The 19899-nt window shown below is 35.2% G+C and overlaps 1 protein-coding gene and 2 long non-coding RNA genes across 8 annotated transcripts in view; 2 read left to right on the top strand and 1 right to left on the bottom strand.

Moving 5' to 3' along the window:
- LOC126872546 (uncharacterized) overlaps window positions 1-19899 on the bottom strand; it is a 43334-nt gene that overhangs the window by 21170 nt on the left and 2265 nt on the right. For 4 of the 6 annotated variants that reach the window (XR_007692014.1, XR_007692013.1, XM_050632632.1 and 1 more), the window contains exon 1: window positions 13696-13955. The exons of 1 other annotated variant lie outside the window; for it this stretch is intronic. Coding sequence is in view for 2 of the 5 variants with exons in the window: in XM_050632632.1 (XP_050488589.1) it covers window positions 13696-13803 (108 nt within the window). In the remaining 3 variants the exon portion in view is untranslated. Of the gene's footprint in view, window positions 1-5482; window positions 5693-13695; window positions 13956-19899 lie in introns of those variants that run through there. One more of the 6 variants, XM_050632634.1, reaches the window with a different exon arrangement.
- On the top strand, window positions 6782-13390 carry LOC126872549 (uncharacterized). The gene is made up of 2 exons (XR_007692016.1): window positions 6782-11696; window positions 12263-13390. It is a non-coding gene; the product is annotated as an uncharacterized LOC126872549 (long non-coding RNA).
- LOC126872550 (uncharacterized) lies at window positions 14230-16203 on the top strand. The gene is made up of 2 exons (XR_007692017.1): window positions 14230-14615; window positions 15279-16203. It is a non-coding gene; the product is annotated as an uncharacterized LOC126872550 (long non-coding RNA).

Here is a 19899-nt window from a genome sequence, read left to right on the forward strand (position 1 = left end):
TAACATTGATAATATTATATAGAATTGATAATATTCGTATTACAAGGTGGCGGCTGTGATGAATGATTTTTACTCGATTGACTGTCTTCGACTTGGCGACTGTGCTGACTTGACGTCTGACTCCTTCTGCTCCTCGAACTGGTTTTAACTGTCACTGACGAGCTTTAACTGTTACTCGAACTGTTACTGTGGAACAAATGAAGTTCGTCCTCGTGTTATCACGGAGGAAAGCTCGGTATAGATATGCCTTTTGAACTAAGCAGACGGATTCGTTGTTCACACTTTTCGTGAGGGTGACGATCTGCGATGCCCATTAGTTATAGCCAACGTTAATGAATGAGGATAGGAGGAGGAAGCCTCCTACCAACGTGGCTCATGGGTGTCCATGTTCATGGAAAAAGCCAGCTTTTCTCGTTAAGTAAATACTCGCTTTTCACGTTAGATAGCTACCTGCTTTCTCCGTGATTTTTAAGAACGAATAATAAACCTAGGGACTGTCGTAAAGACCAGCCATAAACCGAATATACTTGCAGGATTAAAAATTCTGTTAAAAGAATTCTATTTGTGGTCGTTCCTTAGGTTTATTAAGGGTCTGTATAACGGTGCGTGGGCCTTTGACTGTTAGACAGTGAAGGACGTCGCACGGACCATCCTGCGCCGCAACACAAGGAAATTCAGAATTTTGTCTTAGAAAAGAAAATTGGAGGGAAATATTACGGTTTCCGGGGGTTATTTCCTTTTGCTTTTCTCGTTTCTCATAGGGTAAAATTTACCGCCATGTTTTATAAAATATAGTATAACGTTTTGGCAAATTTCCTTGGTTGTGGAATGGTGCAAGAGGTATTAGTAGAAAATTAATAAAACAGTTTCTGAAGATACTGTTTGCCTCCTTTTCTCTAATCCCTATTACAGCACAGTTCCACGAAATATCACAGAATCCAATACTTTTGTAAATGTTAAAGAGCCAACACTGTTTTACACGAGTAAACATATCGTATTCTCGATCGATCAGTGTTTTAATTTCGTTTAGTTAGAAATTTTTCTTCAGTTTTTACTATTGAAACTATATAGGTACTTCTGACAAAATTAATGTTGCCTTTTACTTAAACTTACTTTACTTTAATTTTAGCTGTCTATGTAGCGTTGAAAGACCATTAAATTTTAAAATAGTAGAAGCTCGTAAACCGATATTAAGAGAAACGCCACATAGAAATCAAAACGGGAGAAAGGCAATCGTATATTTCAATTCTGGAGTTGTAAATTGCGACTCATTTACTCCTACAGTAAAATCTCGAATAAAAAGAGAAGATTCTTTGACGCCACTGGTCGTGCGAGGATACGTAAATACGTACGCAAACAAATAGATAAATGCGTTCATTAAGATTAGTATACAACCGCGCGATATGTAGAGTTAATTGAACGTGCGGAAGAGGGAACGAAAGGAGAAAAAAGATGGAAACAGCATTTCACTCTTCTTCGTGTTTCGCTATAAATCGACGAAAAATACGAAAGATAAAAGCCGAGAGAAAAGAAGAGAATATTAAATGGGATTGTTTTCGACAACCATGAATTTCTCAAGCTCTAAAAACAACTCCAACAAATAGCGGAACTTTTAACGTACATCCGTGTCATCGAGACTCGTGCATTTTACGAGTTTAGCTGTTCCCAGAAACGTCGTGCACGTCACCCCTAGTATTGTATCAAGAAACATCAACTGAAAAACTGTTATAACGCAATAAATCACGCTGAATGTTTATCGCGGAGCTGAGAAATTTCACGGAAAGCCTCGAGAAACGTGGGGGGATTCTGAACTGTTGACCTTCTACTTTTTGATGGTGCGACGTCAACAATCGACTAGAGCGTTCGTTTAGCCTTGTTGCCACGCTGATAACATAGAAAAGCACATCCATGTAAAAAAGAAACCCCAATGCATGCGAATGAATTCACAGGTGGCTAACATATATGTTGGACTGAACATGATCTCATTGTTTGACAAATTTCGGTTTGATAGGCAAAGCAAAATTGAAACGATGACCGGTTCCTATAGTAGATCTGGTGAATAAATCAGTCCAGACCTCTTCGTTTTTGTTCTTTTTTTTTCATAGAAATCCTTTTGGAAATATAAATTCTTTGACGTGTTATATTATTATATTATATTATATTATATATTTATTTATACATATATGTAAAATAATATGTGATATTAAAAATATTCTTAATCGATTGTTGTTACTATTACAATATGGAAATTATATCTAGCAAGGAAAGATTAAATTTTTCTTTATAACATAATTTCCGAAAGAGAAATTAAATTACAAATAGCATATTTAACTTAATAAAAATAGTTATTAAGCCTGGCTTCAGGGACATCGTATTACAGTTACAATTCGGGAACTAATAGTAATTTAATTTAAAATTCAAGTGTCTTGGATGTAGTTAACACGTAAATCATGTTGTTATTCCATTTAGCGATGAAAAACATCTCTAGCAATGAAACGTTTTTCATTTACTTTATGAATATTGAGTGACTTCTCTTTATACGTATGTACATCATCTGCAACTTTCATTGAATTTTCTCAAGAACGTAATGCGTTATTCATTGACGTCTCCTCACGTTATTTTGCCAATTATGATTTTTAAATTGAACAAAATCGTTGTATCATTGATGTAAGACATATATTTAGTTAGACAAAATACACGATGCATCTTGTTCTTCAAAGAATATCAGACCGATTCTGTCAATTACGTAGATTGTTCAGGAAACTTAATCACGTTAATTAATCTATTAAATCTTTAATCTATTAAAAATACCCCCAAAATGGTATAATTCGATAATTTCGTCGGCGTTTTAACGTGTTACACACACAGTATTTTAACACTGCATAAAAACAAGAACACGAATAATACATCTACGCTCTAAACGAATTGTATCCCAGTTTCTTTAAGAAATAGAAAATTGACAAATTCTATTTAAGATTAAAAATCCCTCTTGATAGAATAGAAAAGTGAAATCGTAGAATAAACGTAGAATATAAACAGTAGCTATCATTCGTACATTGAGCTAAAATAATCATTCTCCTGCATTTTATCTGCCCAGCCTACGAATTTTAAATACGTACATATGTACTCCAACGAAAAACAGAAGTTTCGAAAGCTACTGCGGAAACTAATCGCGCGATGACGTCATTCATCAAATACCGTGTATGGAATCAGTTGAACGGTTTGATAAAGAGACGCGAGAGGCCAAGGGAGAGGAAAGTGAAAACAAGACAACCTTCTTATCAATGTTTTTCCTAACGGAAATGCAACGCCTCGCTCGTATTTATTACAACTGATAAACAACGTGAGCAATTAATATACGCGATGACGAAATTATTTTCATGCATCAACATTCTCGTCACAAATCCGATTCTGATTGTGAGTAGCTGCCGAGCGTTTCTATCGGGGGTAATGTCGAAAGCGTTTTTGGAGAACCGCTTCGATCTTTGCTGTTGGCGCTCACTGATATTGACATGGACACGATGGCACGATAATGGCAATCTCTTCCATGAAAACAAGCGTCTGTCGATTCAATTACTAATCCTATTACCGAGTCATCGATGCGAGTTGGCATGCGTCACGGTTAGTGATTGCGCATTACTCGCATGATGAACTATGGAAATCATAGAATGGCCTTTCCAGATGGATCGTTGTCGTTCGTCGGAATCTACTTGAAATATTTTACCAGCTTCGGGACTCAAGCTACGTAAATCTCTATCTCTGCGTGTAGTCAAGTATAATAAATAATAATTAATTAGCGAACAGATAGACGGATGACTGCTCTCGTCGTCGAGGGAGGCCGTTAGCGAGAAGTAGTTTCCCGCCCCGGGAAAACCCCTCGAGGGCCTGCTACAAATTTAACGATGAATGATACGGTATTGGGATCACCGAATCCGCAACACATGGCCCCTTTCAGTAAGTTTAATACCTTTTAGTAATAAACACATTGAGGTTCTTGCAGCGACAGGTCAAATTTCTCTTACATACGGATAAATGGAACAAGCTTCTTAAAAAAAAAAGTTAGAGATTCAATGACAAAATCTCATAGAACATAACAGATGGCATAAGTGACAAAGCAGATGTGAAAGGAGAATAGTTATGAAATATCAACAAAGCGACATCATATATTGTACGTATCTTATTATCATATTATTATATAAGAAGAAAGCTTTCCTCGAGCATTATTTAATTTACGTAATTTTGCAATGATTAATCAGATAATAAATTAACCGACGAATACATGAATATATATTAAGAAGAATCAATTCTTTACTGTCAAGTGGATTTTTTTCAAGTAACAATTAAATACAAGATCGAAAACCGTATGACGATCGATAGGATCGAACAGTAACAAGCGTTTTATAATCTACTTACGATCAATGAACGAAGGGAAGTCAACGAACCGGATACAGTTTACCATTATCGAGCAACAATACCTCATAAGATCAAACTCATGCACGTTGTTAAAATTCATCGTAATGACACGCAATTATTCCTAAATGCATAATACTTGCACATGTGCGTATTTTCGTGTTATATAGATAAACATTTAATCATATCCATGAAAGTACGCACGAAACAGCTCCACCGTCGTTGTTACTTGCCGTTGATTGACGTCATAATGACACTTGTTTGCTTTAACAGCCCGGTATAAGTACGTGTATGTGTACGCTAATCGATAACGATAAATAGCGGCACGGGCTGCCTGAAAATAGTCCCGGCGATTTCTCAATGAAGAGAGGCAATGGGCACATGTTTGATCGATGATCGACCACACGTATGTACATAATGTAGGGACCATAATTGGGAGAGGAACCAGATAAGTATTTCTCAGACCATCTGTCAAATGCGCGATGTGTTGCCTTTGTTGGTGCGTCTGTAATCGACAGCGAATTTTATATTATACTTCTTCAAAATTTTTGTGAACTTCGGACCATATTTTTACAAGCTTCTTGCGAATTTTTAAACTATACTTTTACGAATATCTCGTTATTCATATTTATATTACGTAATTTTTAGAAAATTTTGGTATTTTAATTTCCGACGGGAATAAAAAATAATTTGATTGCGCAGTTGCGAGAATTACATATTGTTACTCTATTGCTTGAAGAGATACATAGTTACGCTGTTCTCAAGAGATAAATTGTAATCCTAATCATATCACGGAGAGAAGCCGATTTAACAAAACAACGTAACTTCAATGAAAATTATCGTACAGCAAAAAGGAAAGATAGACGACGATCCGATATTTTTTTTATTTACTTATTTCCACAGCTGTTTAGAAAGATATTATTACATGTTATCATAACAACTATACGTCCTAAAAAAGATAGTTCGCTGAACGAATTGTGATATTCATTACGTACGTACTTTTAAAATATTTAAGCAAAGAGAAATGTTGTTTAACGACAAGTTCCATCTCTCCTATGATTATCCTACTTACATAGATACCTCATAAATCCATTACGTTTCTATCACTAAACTTGCGTTCTGTCAATTACAACTGACCCGATTTACGTCAATCGATTCGACCCAGAACCCGATGCCGGTACCAGTAAATACACGCGCGCACAAATTTGCTTAGTCAGTTTTCGACTAAACGACACGAGAACACTGTCAATAATCCCGGCATTTCTCGCGATCACGCGCTACCAGCTCTCCTATCCTCTCTACGCGAGAACGCGACGTCGAATGGCCAAGGTTAAGACCGATAAATCGATTCGACTCCGACAGGCGACACAAAGTCAAGTAAACGGCCGGCTTTTTATTCACAGACGGTGATAATGACGAAGGTCTGTTACTGAAATCACCTGGGAGGTGAAGCACCAATTTGGATTGCGAAAATCACAGTGCAATTCGTTGATTTCGAAACGGAGGTGGAGGGGGAGAGAGACAGTCTATTATTATTTAATACAGAGTTTAATTCATGGGGTTATTGTTTTAGTATTGGAACTAGGAGATCAAAATGGTCAATTTGTAATTTTTCTATAGAAATTTTAGAGATTTGCAACGAGGAGTATCTTGCTTAATAAAGTTTGAGTTTAGTTAAAGTATACAGTTTAATAAAATTATTATTTAATATTAGGGTTTTCTATGATATTTTGTAAAGTATAGATAAAGATGCAAACACTATCTATATACGTGCGTATGTAGATAAAAATTTTAGAAATACTTTAACGTTTCTTTTTCGAATGTAGTAAATAAAAACTCAATTTATGCGAAAACATTCACATTCAGCTTCTCTTTCTCATTGATTTTCTAGGATATTTGTTGCCTGAGTTTTGCATATTCTCATCTTTCTCGTATTTCATGTTCCAATTCTAATCGCAAAAATATGAAAAATTTGAAATAATACTAGGTTCTTACCGAAAATAAAAAGCGAATATTTATATTTTTATAATAACGATGCCTTAACGTAACTAATGTTCGATTTAATTGCCCGATAGTACATATCCATTTCAGCGATAATAACCAGGAATATCGTGCACATATTTAACGTGTGTTCCTGAAAAAATTGACAGCCAATGTTTATAACTTGTTTATAGCGTTTATAATTCATATTGTGGCACTGAACGTTCGATATTATGCCAATTGGAATTATTTAAAACTTCTTACATTCTCATATGTTTAATATTTTTTTAATATTCAACGAAATACTGTTGTTATTTAAAAGCAACAGTTCAAGCTAAAAAAAGGGTTAATTTCCGTGAATGTGAAAGGATTTAAAAAACGACTTATACATATTATATTATATATATTATATATATTTCATTTACTAGATTTGATTTAGTAAATTCTAGTAGATACAGAGTTGCTCGTGTACTCGTTGACCAATTAACCTTGCCCTCTTCCGTGAATCTGAAAAGACCGTGCGAGTAATGGGGTCACTCGAAAATCTTGGCCGATGATCGTGAAAAACAGTCGAAGGCCTGTCCGTCTGTCTCGACATATTCTCTCGCCTGTTTCTCGAATAGCAATCAACGTTTTGGCTCTAGAGAAGATCGACGTAATCGTCTCTCAAGTTTTTTACACCACAAAGCCGATAAACAAGTTTTTGTGGGTGCATTTGAAATCGTACGATATTTAAACATAAATTAACACCTTTTTACCGTTGACCACCGGTGTTTGCGAGAGACGTGATTTTGATAGCCATGAAAGTTCACGTTCTGGAATTGTCGACGTTCGATCGCGAAATTTTTCGGCAAAAAATATATCAACATACAGCACAAAGAAAAGCTAGGAGAATTCTTGCCATGTTGTACATTAATATGTATTTATTTTTTGCGAAAGGAACAAAAACAAATACCTAAAGATGTGATGCGTGGTTGTTAAGATCTGAGAATTTCAAAGTATGTATTTTTCCTAATATGTATTTTTTCGTTATTTTGTTTGTTGAAGCTGTTAAAGTCATTTCATGAATTTCGTGGTCGATAAACTTTAGTAATATGAATTTCGGTAATCGATAAACTTTGGTAATTAAATTATTGGAAACTGTTGTTGATACGGTGGATTCAGACATTTGAATTACAATCCGCTGAACTGGAAGACTTAAATTTAAAGATATTAAGTAAATGAAATATCAATATAATTTAAATATAAATAATTAGATATTAACTAAATTGAAAAATCTTCCATTCGAACAAGTTATAATTAAAATTCTTGAGTCCAGGGTAACAGTAATTCCTTGTAATAACATTTTGCACCGAAAGAAACCTGCTTTCCAAATTATTCGTGACTAAAGAAACAATATCGTTTCAGACGTGTCTCTTTTTGTCCCAAGTGTTCTCAGACGTCTGAAACGTGCACACGCCTGTTGTATCCACAGATAAGTGTTCGCAGGGGAACACGTTGCGTTTCGATTTATTGATCTGGGCCAGCGGCACGAACAGATAACGCGAATAAAGATGAGATAAAATTGATGTTTTTGCACTATTACTAGCGTCTTTATCTCATTTTTCGGTAAATTATTAGTATGCCTTTATTAACCTTTTTATTATTAACCCCCTTTCGCCATGCGTTCTTTTTCCTCTGACGCACCAACGCTAGAGCGCTTACGAATGCGATTTGCAATACGACAAACATTTCGGAATGTTGAATCGAAATACGTAAATGGATCGCGGATATTTATGCAAATTCTGATGTTTCTGAATATAAATAAGGAAATGAAATTCAGTTGTCTCATTCATTATATTATCCCACCTTGGATATTTCTACATTTTTGCAACTTTAAATTTTCTATAAATGCATAAACGACTTTTTAACGAATCGACAATTTCATCGTATCCAACAAGCATTGAAACGCATCAGTCCGAACTTGCTCGCGTTCGATATTTAGTCTGCGCTATCAGAGTTTCATTCGTTCTTTGTGAACCGACAGCGAAGTTATTTAGGTATTCAATGTTGAAATTCTACTTTTACGAGTCCTTCTGATTTTCTATTTCAGAAAAACTGTAGAAGTGTCGAAGATCTTACTGGAAAACTTTGCGCTTCTTCTTAATAGATCAGAGAATTTGTATGTGCATATACTTAATTTGAAACATTCTTTTTAGTATTTATAAGACAGTAAACGATTCTGTAACTTAAACTGCAATACATCGTAGAATATACGAGGAGGATACGTTCGAGTGGAATTTCGACACAAAAGGAAACAGCGATTGACTTAATATGTTATTGCATTCCACCGTACGAAACTCTTTAGCAACATGTCGACGAAAAGGGAAGCACAAGAATTCAAAACAATAATAAATTCCGATCACGTTACTTCTTTCAGCATATTAAGTCTCGAAGACTGGAAAGAATCAGAAACTTTCATGTATCCTATGTTCAGAAATCAAATGAAGACTATTCGATCAATGAACAGCTTTAGTCGAAAATTTCCGTAAATCGCAGATAGTTACAAAATTTGATCATTAATCGTCAGGTAGAAAAATTTGTAATAGAAGCAACTATGTCTTTTTTAAATAAATTACCAATTTATTTACACCTTTATTTTAATAACAAGGATGAAAAATTCAACAGCGACGGAATAAACGAATTGTGAAACATGCGAAACGCAATTATAAGTAACAACGAATATTACGTTATTAAAGAGAATAATTAATAAAAATTCTTCTTTCTTCCTTTCAAAGAAAATATTTCAAATCATTCGCGTTTCATGTACGCTAACGTTACAAAGAAATTATTTCTATTTTTGATCTATCGGATCGATAACGAACATGTCGCACAGGAAAACAGACTTGAAAAAAATTTTTATTAATTAATCAGCACATTTGTCAACTGTAATCACGACCCTCGGGCGAAAAGAATTGTCGCGCATGCATTAATCAAGGCCCTCTGAATAACTGCAACTGATTCCACGGAATTGCAGCGGCGAGTATAATTCTCTGTTGTAAACAAGTTTTATATTCATACCAGCATCACGTGGTTCTATACTCTATACTAACGTACTATGTTCATCGTGGTGTATGTCGCTTAATTTCCTACGTTCTACGCAATTGCCAGGAAACTGATAAATAAATACGTTCGTTTCTATTGTAACAACAGACCCTTCAATTGTGAATCGTTGAAATTTCTGAATGTTTAAGGAAGAATGCGTCATCGTTTACACACCATAGGTGTTACGGTGATGCGTAGTAGAGATATTTTCGGTAGTTTACGAAAAGTATCCTTGAATCCGGCCAACTCACCCAGCCGTTAATTTCAACCGTGTAAATATAATTAGAAATACTACTGCGAAGTGGTGGCTTCGATCCGACTTAGAAGACATTGACTATTCGTTTCTGCTGGTAAAAATGTTAGGATAATACGATACTTGGGTATTACCAGTGAAAAAGTTATAGTTTCTCTCGTTCGAGGGTAATGGTTAAGTGACTTGCGAAATTTGAAAGGTGGAGTACAATCGAGTTTGAAACCGGTAATCATTGGTACTTCGTTGATTTTTATGAGCATTCGATAAAAATATTGCCCAATTATTTATCAAAGACGACGTTTCTAGAGAAAGTTTTAAAAAATAGGTGAACGAAAGGTAATAGTTTCTCTTTGGAAGTCTTCTTTCAGAACATCGAAAATGTACTGAACGAATAGCGAGATTTCGAAAGTGTCCTAGAATTTACTACTTTATTACTGTCCTGGAATTGTAGTTTAAAATTGTTAATCATTGGTACTTTGTTAATTTACTTAAATTAATTAATCGGTAAACATGTTATATTGTGCATCGGAAGATAAAAAGGACAACATGGTATCTACATGTTATTTTAGAAACAGATAGGCAAAATTTCAAAACTCATTCTATTCGACATACAATTAGAATGAAATATACGGAAATATATATATTCAAGATTATTAACAGCTGTTTATGACAGAATCTAGTAAAAATACTTTAATTAAAAATACTTGTTTACGATGGTTTTACAGCTGATTATCATAAAACAGTTGTTTATTTGTATCAGAAAGATAGGAATAGCGATATTTATAACTACAAACTTCGCAAACATTCTCGTTAAATTCTTCTACAAACCAAGAATATTTAGTTAGTTTCAAAAAGAAACACTTCCAATTGCATCTTTAAACAATTCTCTATTCTTACGATGAACAAAATTCCCACAAAAATTGAACCACTTGTTTCTCAAATATCCTGTATAACAAATTTACTTCATCTGGATACCTTGCGCCTTATTGCGATTTATCAACGAATAACGTTAGTGAACAGGCAGACTACAAATTATAGATCATAGGTAATCCAGATTTCTGTTGTTCAAATAATTCTATAAACATTCATTTTATTAGTTACATATGAGAATTTATTAGTATCGATAATTTTTAAACTGTACCTACAGCGTTCTTAAATTAAAGGTATTGTCACACGCACCAGCTTTCCTCTAAACTCCTGAATTATGCAAAACGTTCCTAGAAGGCGCTTCAACCGCTACGACTCCGCTCCAAAAACTTTCTGATTTTTCGAATAAACCTGTTATTTCTTCCTACTCAACTCCATTTTATTCCATCCATTCGAATTCCCTTGGAAAACAATTGAAGTGACAAAAAAAAAAAAAAAAAAAAAAAAAATAGTTGGAAAGAGCGCGTGCATAATTGAGGATTGATGACCACGTGTACACGCGTGCCAGGCGAGCTGACCGATCGTCAGGGTGTCAAGGCTAAGTACGGACAATGCAGTTCTTGCAGAGCAGGTGGACGGAGGTCATTAACCTAGTTTGTGCATACGTGTACAAGGCCTCCGCTCGCGCGCGGCGTGTATCAGCTCGCGCAAGAGGAAAGACGACGCTTTCGATCGACGAATGACAAACCAGTGAGGTAAACGTCCGTTGTGACGCTAACGTGCTCGATTATGAGCATGTGCAGTTGTGCACTCTTGAAACAGCGTGCGTGACGCAACCCACGAGAGAAATATTTGGCACGCGATGCGGAAATCTCGGCACGTGGCACAGCCATGGAGGGATAAATAGATGAAGAAGATACGCAGCACGACGACAGCCCTCCTGCTACGGCAATGTACGTACAGACGAGTATTTGCGTCGAAATTGAACGAAGGACGCGAACCATTGCTACTCGTTTGTAATTTAGGTCAAAAGAGAAATTTTTGGCAATTATTTAAAACAGACACTTCGCTGATTTTGCTAAGCTCGAAATACGTTATCAAGGTTAACGTACTGAATAATTTTTCTCTGTACATATAACTGCTACTCGGTCTTAGTTTCCGAAGTGCACTCAAAAGTGTGATTCATAAAAAATGAAGTTGAATTTTTCAGAGGTTCGGTTGAAGGACACGTAACAAAAATGACCTTTGTCCATGCTTATCTTTTTGCAATAAAGCAATGAAATACCGTGGTATCTTTTATCTTTGGTTAACATATTTCAACTTCACTTAGCAAAATATTCAACGTATTATTGTAATTGCACAATCGTTGTAAGTATATCTGTAATTATGTCACGGAAATTATGAAGTTATGAACTTAATGATAAAGACTGTTTTTATAGAACCGATTAATTTTCATTCGACAGTAAATCAAAACGTAGATCAGTTTTTGTAACATCGATCCCATTATACCGTAAAGTTCACTTCTGATTAATTTGACAAGGGTCGAGAGTTTGATACGAGTCCTTCGATCGACTGGCAATTCAATGAATAAAACTCCAGAAATTGAAAAGCAGAGAAAAGTGATGATATAAGTGAGAAACAATATTTATTTATTTCTATTTATTTCAGAATTTACAATTAGTTTCCAAGAACGAACAAGTTGAACGTTAATTATGTACACTGATAATGATATTAAGAAATTTACAAAAAGTGGAGGTGATTAGTTTTTGCCAGTATTGCAGCTAGCTGCGACATTCATTAGGATATCATCCGACCTTTGACTATAACCTCGTAATTATAAAAGTAGATGGTGCAATGCCAGAATGTTTTCCAAAAGGACACCGATTGTATCCGGAAGCCTTGGCTTTTATAACTGTGTCAAATTCCTGCCCTTGATAAGCATCTCTTAGCGAAGTGGAAAAATAAATACGTTCAAGGAAAACATATCTGTCTGGAGACTACTCGTTCTGCCTCTGTATATCGAACTCCTACGAACTTATCAAGTTTATATCGATAATGACGTATCTAGATCCTGAACAATAAACTTTATTAGAGCTACTTACGCGTAGTACAGTGATTTTGTACTCAACTTCAGTCAAGAAAAGTACAAATTACTCAATTCTTGATACTCATGAAATGTATCGTACAAGTATGGGGAAAAGCGTAATTAGATTCTGAACAAATTGCATGAAAAACAATGAATCGTAAGATTTCTATTTTGTTCGTCTATTCTTACAGTATACTAGAATCATTGGGAAAGAATGCAATTAAATGTTTAATAAAATTCGAGACTGTTACATTTGTATTCCGAGGAAGACGATAAATTAGAAAATCTTTATTTCATCTCGAGAAAAACAACGAATTGCAAAATCTGTAACATATTTATCCACTTAAACTGTATATTAGAATCCTTATAAATGCAACGCAATAAAAGATTGAACAGAAATATTGCAAGATCGTTCCGAGAAAAGTGGCAAGTTTCAAGATCTCTAGTTTGTCCTGAGAAAAACAACGAATTATAAATTCTTTAACGTGTTTATCCGCTTAAATTCTAGATTAGAATCGTCGTAACAACGGTGCAATTTAATTTTAAACACGTTGCAAGATTATTCTGAGAAATTTCGACTTTTATCTGCAGAAAAAAAGAACAAATTATACGATGTTTACCGTGGAACTTCAAGATTCCTATTCAAGATTCTAAGAAAAACGACAGATTTCAAGTACTTCGTTGATCCTCGCCAAATCTAAACTAGAGTCGTCACAAAAGAAACAAAACCGAAGTATGAAAACAAATTTCAATATCTTTATCTTTTACCGAGGAAAATAATCGAAATCTCCACTTTGTTCTACGACAAATAACAAATTGCACGACCTTTACTTTATTCACAAGAATTTCAAGATTCCTATTTGATTCTGCGAAAAACAATAACGGTCTAAGATTTCTATATAACGAGATCTCCACAAACTGACAGGTATAATAATACTCGATATTTTAGAAATACGTGAATCTGAGAAATCTTTTCAAGACAAAGATCCATCTCTCCCAAACTTAGCCTACTTACATAAATACCCCATATGTCCTTTATGTTCCTGTCATTAAATTTGCATTTTATTATTGAACTTCTTGACATACACTGATCCAAACTAGATTCGTCGTGGTTTATATACATCAGACACCCTCGTTCAGTCGGCCCCAGACGAAGAATCGTTCCGTAAGGTTCCTTGGTAATCAACCGCAAAACCAATCGTCAAGCGACACGATAATTGCGGTTGTCTCGGTGTCAATTTAACGATCATCGGCGTGATCACGTTAGTGAATACTCTAACCAATCTCCGCAACAACTATAGTAACGATACGTGGCTATAAAAAGTACGCTTCTTCAGCATCGTAATCAGCCAAGGGAAACGTGCGCGTCGTCCCTGACACGCGTCTCACGTACGCCTTCGACCATCCACAATCAAACCGTTTTACGTATACATACTGTGTATTTATACATATATATGTATGTATGTACATACGTTACACACGTATATGTAAATCGGATCTATGACCTGCAACTCGGACAGTTGCACCATCGAAGCGCAGCTTGCGCTTTCGTCGTTTCTAAACGACGTGAGCACCAGTTAATATACGTCACGACGTCATCTTCATCGGTCACGATGTTTGTGTCGGAGTTTAGGGGTTAAAAGAAATCACTTACGATCGCCACACTTTTATGACGCAAACTACCAACCGTTTTTTGCAAGACTCGTGGTCTAGTCGTGCTATAATCTAATCTACTGTTTTGGTACATTTTTTTATATTAACTTTTCAACTGTTATGGACGTTATTATGAGTGACGGTGTATTGGAGCTTTATAAATTTGTTTTCACCGAGGTAAATACCTCTTCGTGTGAATGCGCAATATGAAGCATCGAACAAATTCTAAAAGCACCCGCTGCGCCATTGGTTATATTAATTGGTATTACATACACATGAGAGGTCAGTGATCTTGAATTCGTTAATTCTGTAATTATAATACGCTTTTATAGGAAGACTACGCGTATTTCGAAAGGTCAGATATATCTGTACTACGTATACGTCCAACATATTTGAATCGGCACAATTTATCTCTTATTGAAATAACATAATTTTGGACGTGTTAGCGATACAGGTATCATTCATCCGCATGCAATGGTTCAGAAATACGTTGCACTGCGCGAATGATGTGATGAAACATTTAACTTTTCTATCATGTATATGTTAGCAAGTGAGTTACAAATTCTATACACAAATGTCTTTAATAAAAAAAATTACGACATTAAGACAGAAATTTGAAGATTTGTTTTTACAGGATTTAGAACCACGTATAACATGATAGATCACAGTTTCCATGTTTCATAGTAGAGGTGTTTCTAGATTCAATATATTGTCCATCAATTCCATGCAAAAACTATTAAATACGTGTTTTTATCACCGTTCTAAAAATTTAAAGAACATTAATAACATTAGCTATGCAGATCGCTGTTAATTAAGTTAAACGTGACAATTAAATTAATGACATTCGTTTCTTACAAAACATTTTTAATTTACCACTTATTTCGCAGATAATTACTTTCTCTTTTAACTATTTCATATTAAAATTCTTTTTTTTTTTTTTTTTAGTCAGCAAATGATATAAAAGCCAGAAGGTCGATAAAAATGAGCTCATCGTATCTTCCCTGTATGGATTTCAATATCGAACTATTTCTTTGTAATTTCGTAAAACTATGAGCTACAAAGGTGGTCGAATGTCGAAAAGAGATAACGTGGTTTGGACCTACAGATAACAAGAAACTGCGTTTGACGATGACGCGCCTCTTTCCACTAGTTTCGTCAGCCACCGTGATCCACTCTCTATCAAGAGCAATTCGTTCGTGTCTCAGTTGTCTATTTTACACGTTCTTTTATAGCTCTATCAGATTGTTTACACATGTAATAAAAACTTTTAGCTTTGACATATCGATCGCTGGAAGTAGTTTTCTTGGAAACGCTCTGAAAAAAGTGACTTGCACTTTTCCTTACCGCTCTCTTTGCTAATCCAGATAAAAAGCACGCATACTGGCAATGTTCTATTTATCTATGCACGCCAACTAGCAAACCATAACAGCCACTTCATAAATTTTCCGACTATCATTGCTCAACCATTACGAGGAATTAACGTAGTCTCGATCGCGGTTCGAAACGCGTTGCCTCTATATTTCAATGGCTTCGAAAACGTTTTCGGATCAGTGAAAGCGTGGAATAAATTCGCCGCTTACGTAATCAGTTACGCGTTCCACAATGGAACGTCATCTATTTTTTTGCGACTCTTCGCAAATCCGATGCGAGGTTGTTCCAATCCATCTTCTGCAGATTTGTTAATTTTTATCAACATACGTAGGTATTTAATTTAATTTGTATTTAGTTTCTCGGTTAATCCTAACAGAGAATCTATCGCTTTACAATGGAATTCGAGGAGTTAAAAATTCACAGGTAGCAGAAACGGACTATTATTATATGAACTAATTGTCACGCGACTCTCGTTCAAATAAATAGATTTCTTATCTTACTACGAATTATACTTTCATATTTTATATTTTCGATTCTCACAATGTAGGATTCTTCGCTAAGGCTCTCTCGATCAAAATCTATTTTATCGTAATCGATATAGCTGGTTTCGAATCCAACTAAATGCGTATTCCAATAAATAGATGTTATTTCAATATGTATCACGATTCGCTGTTCATCTTTTCCCTATAATTTTGTGGTTTCGGGGAAATCTATCCAAGTCAATACATATTGCACAATATCATTCCAGAAAATGAGATTCCACTGGAATGCATAAAACAAGAAAATTCCTCTTCGTGAACCACCTACGGTATCAATTCATCGTTTCTCAGAAAACCTATCCATTTAGAATTCGATCGTAAGACGTACATTGCCTTGGCGCCTCTAAGCAATCACGTAAAACATTCTCGATTCACATCCGGTCACGGAAGCTATCGCTCTTTCTTTGTCGCTCTTCCTTGGCTGGGAACAGCATCCACGTCAAAAAATAGCATCGTCATAGTTAGCGTCATCGTCATCGGCTGGTGAGTCACTGAACGTCGCGAAAGAGGGCACAGTGGATAACTCGTTCGAGAAAGTCGTCATCTCGAGTCGCTTACAAAAATAGCAACGAACCTCCTACACTGAACGAAACCAAGTCGAACGTAACCGATCTATCGACATAGAACCTGGATGATTTTTATATAGACCTGGATGATGGACCTACAGCATCTAAACAGGCGGCAATTGGCGTGATATTCGAATCTCTTGCACATGGAAAGATTCGTTGCCACATGAATCGCGCAACAAACGAGATAACAGATGACAAGGCGGTCGTGGATCGAGGAATCTATGTAAATGCACGTAGAAACAAGGAGCTCCCTGGAAAATCCAATTATGACGTAACAGCCATTCGATCGATGGAACATGGCGATAAATAAAGCAACCGGTTTTCTACTGGGGCAGAATTTTCACGAAGCAATTAGGCCTCTAAAAAGGAGAAGACACTTCGGTTTTGTCTTTTTCAAATGGCGCAGATTCCACGCACTCGATTTTATATTCGCGGTGTGATACTACGAAGACCATGACTTCTTGCACTTGGAAAACTACAAGTTTCTTATAGAAATAAACATTTGGAATTTCGTAGAAAGCTTTCATGAATAATATATCATGTGTCTTGTAAATATTTTTATATTATAACTTTTTATTACATATATCTTTATCGTAGCTTATTGATAAAGCTTTAAATGATTTATGTTCATATAATATTCTTTGCTTGATTATACCCATAGGATACAAAGTTCAACTGTGAAACTCTAAGACAGCTTGTACAAGTGAAACAGTTGCTTGTTTATTATTCAGGGAGAAATGTCATTTTGGTCGTCGTAATGTCGTATATACTTCCCCTGAAATCGCTAGTCGATGTAGATTCGTTTTCGTGGAACGGATTTTAAAAGGAAAAAAAACGTGGAAATCCCCCTTTCCTCGATAGAGTTAAGAATATCTAATTTTTCTGAAAACTAGGTGCCTATAGGAAAATTTATGATTTTCACGATCAAGAATATTAGTTGTAGGATAAACATAAACTATGTTCTTTTGAAAAATGATTCATCAAAGATCCAAGAACAGGCTGATATCGTAATCAGTACCCCGTGTTGCAACACCTCTCGGCAACATGAAAACACGCTGATACTACGCCCAGCAAAACTACATTGTACAACATAGTTACCAAAGATTATTATCAAAACAAAACACTTGAACATGATTCCATAAGGATTTACGTCGATGATTCGAAAGGATTTTCATTTGTTTCGATTGTGCAATAATAAAATCGATGTTTGATAGGAAAATTATCCAAAACATGGTAAAATACAAGGATCACGTTTCACGACAGTACGAAGCACGCTCGTGACACGACTCTTACAATCGCGTTTGTAAATATTACGAAGTTTGTTACATAACTCGAGTGAAATATCGTTAGAACAAATCTTACCTAACCAGTTTCCGCGATATTGGGTTAACTGGAATGAACGAAAAACAATAACTAGCAAACTTTTCCCAAGATCCACGAGTAGTGAAAATGATTTTTCAGTTTCTGTGATAAAGATTTTAATAGGATAGTTGACGATAGTTTCGAGAGTGGAAACAAGTAATTTACACCATTTTGGATTAATTTTTATCAGTACGATAATTATTATTACATATATATTATGACGAAAACGACAAATTCAGTGATTCTTCATAGTGATAGATTTAGGTGGCGCATTTTTACGATTTGAACAATCTTTTGTCATGTGTATATATATATAGATAAAGATTTGTTTTGCTTTATATTAATTGTTTTACCCGACTCGTAATTTAAATAATTCTCTTGTAGCATGGGGCTTTTATTACCATACTTGTTATAGAAGAAAATTTATTAATAGGTATTCATAATTTACAAGTTTCGTTAACAATTGTTAATTAACGAGACACTAGTATATAATAAATAAGACGACGTACAGTAGGCCTGATCGTGATTCTATGGGGTTAAAACTCTGATAAAATATTGAGTCCTATGTTGGAGATAAACTGTGCCTGTTCAACGCTAGTATGTTAGAAATAAACAAATCAACAAATAGGTGAATAACAGAGTCAAGAGGGCACAGAAATAAACAATCAGATTAAGAGATCTCTAATCTCTCGCAGATAGAACAGTATTCGTTTAACATTCTTGCTGTTCTTATGCTTTTAAAACTTGTGTTATGATTTAAACATTTTTTCGATAGAACATAGATGGTAATCGAGAAAATATGTCTTATGAAATAATTCGTCGTTATAAGTCCTTCTAATAAAGCAAGTGACAAAAAGAATCACAACGCTGTATTAATATCAAAATCATCATGACAACTATAAGCTGTAACTTTTCTATGCATCAAAGCTTCACAAATATGGTATGTGATATATCTATAGTACAGATTACATTTAATTGCGTCGATTGCTAATAACGTTAAAAATTGTAACTAAGGAAGAAGAACCTCCGACACAGTAAGAATTTAGCCCATCCTAAAATTTCATTACTTATTGGAAAATACAACTTTTAAAATTTGACGAATTATAACTTTTGCCATCCTACATAGGAAATATTAATAAGTATATATTTTCTTGTTTGCACGTAGTATAGATGCAAAATTAATCGTTACATAATAATTATAAGTCTTACACGTGGTATAGGTTATGTTATTAAAACATTGCTTTAAATTATATTACGATAGGTGTAAAACATATTCGAATAGTACGTGCAGATGTATACGTTTATATAGATAAGTGTCTGTTGATGACAAAATAATATTACTAGATTGAACTTGAACTTGATGGATTTAAGAACCGTACGGTAGACGTACTAATTGGACTTGCACGTGCTGCCTTCGACTTTTGACCCGCTAGAATCGCGGGGACACGGCGAACTATGTGTCTGCCTGCCACGAGTAAACAAGTTTTTTGCAAATCATTCACCGCACTGTTGCAAAAGTTTTCTCGCATCTAATAGAACACCGTGACAATGACTATCGTAGGCAAGGTCGGCCGATTCTAGCCGGAGAGACGGCCAAGAAATGTAGGAAAGAGAGAGGGGACATAGTCGTGGCAAGGCCATAATAGAAGGCAAGAAAAAGTAAGTGATTTTCAGACGAAGAGAGTATTGAATTTTATTCACAACACGGCGAGACCGCATTCCCCG

Source organism: Bombus huntii, chromosome 13, assembly GCF_024542735.1.
Source record: "Bombus huntii isolate Logan2020A chromosome 13, iyBomHunt1.1, whole genome shotgun sequence".
Classification (NCBI taxonomy): domain Eukaryota; kingdom Metazoa; phylum Arthropoda; class Insecta; order Hymenoptera; family Apidae; genus Bombus; species Bombus huntii.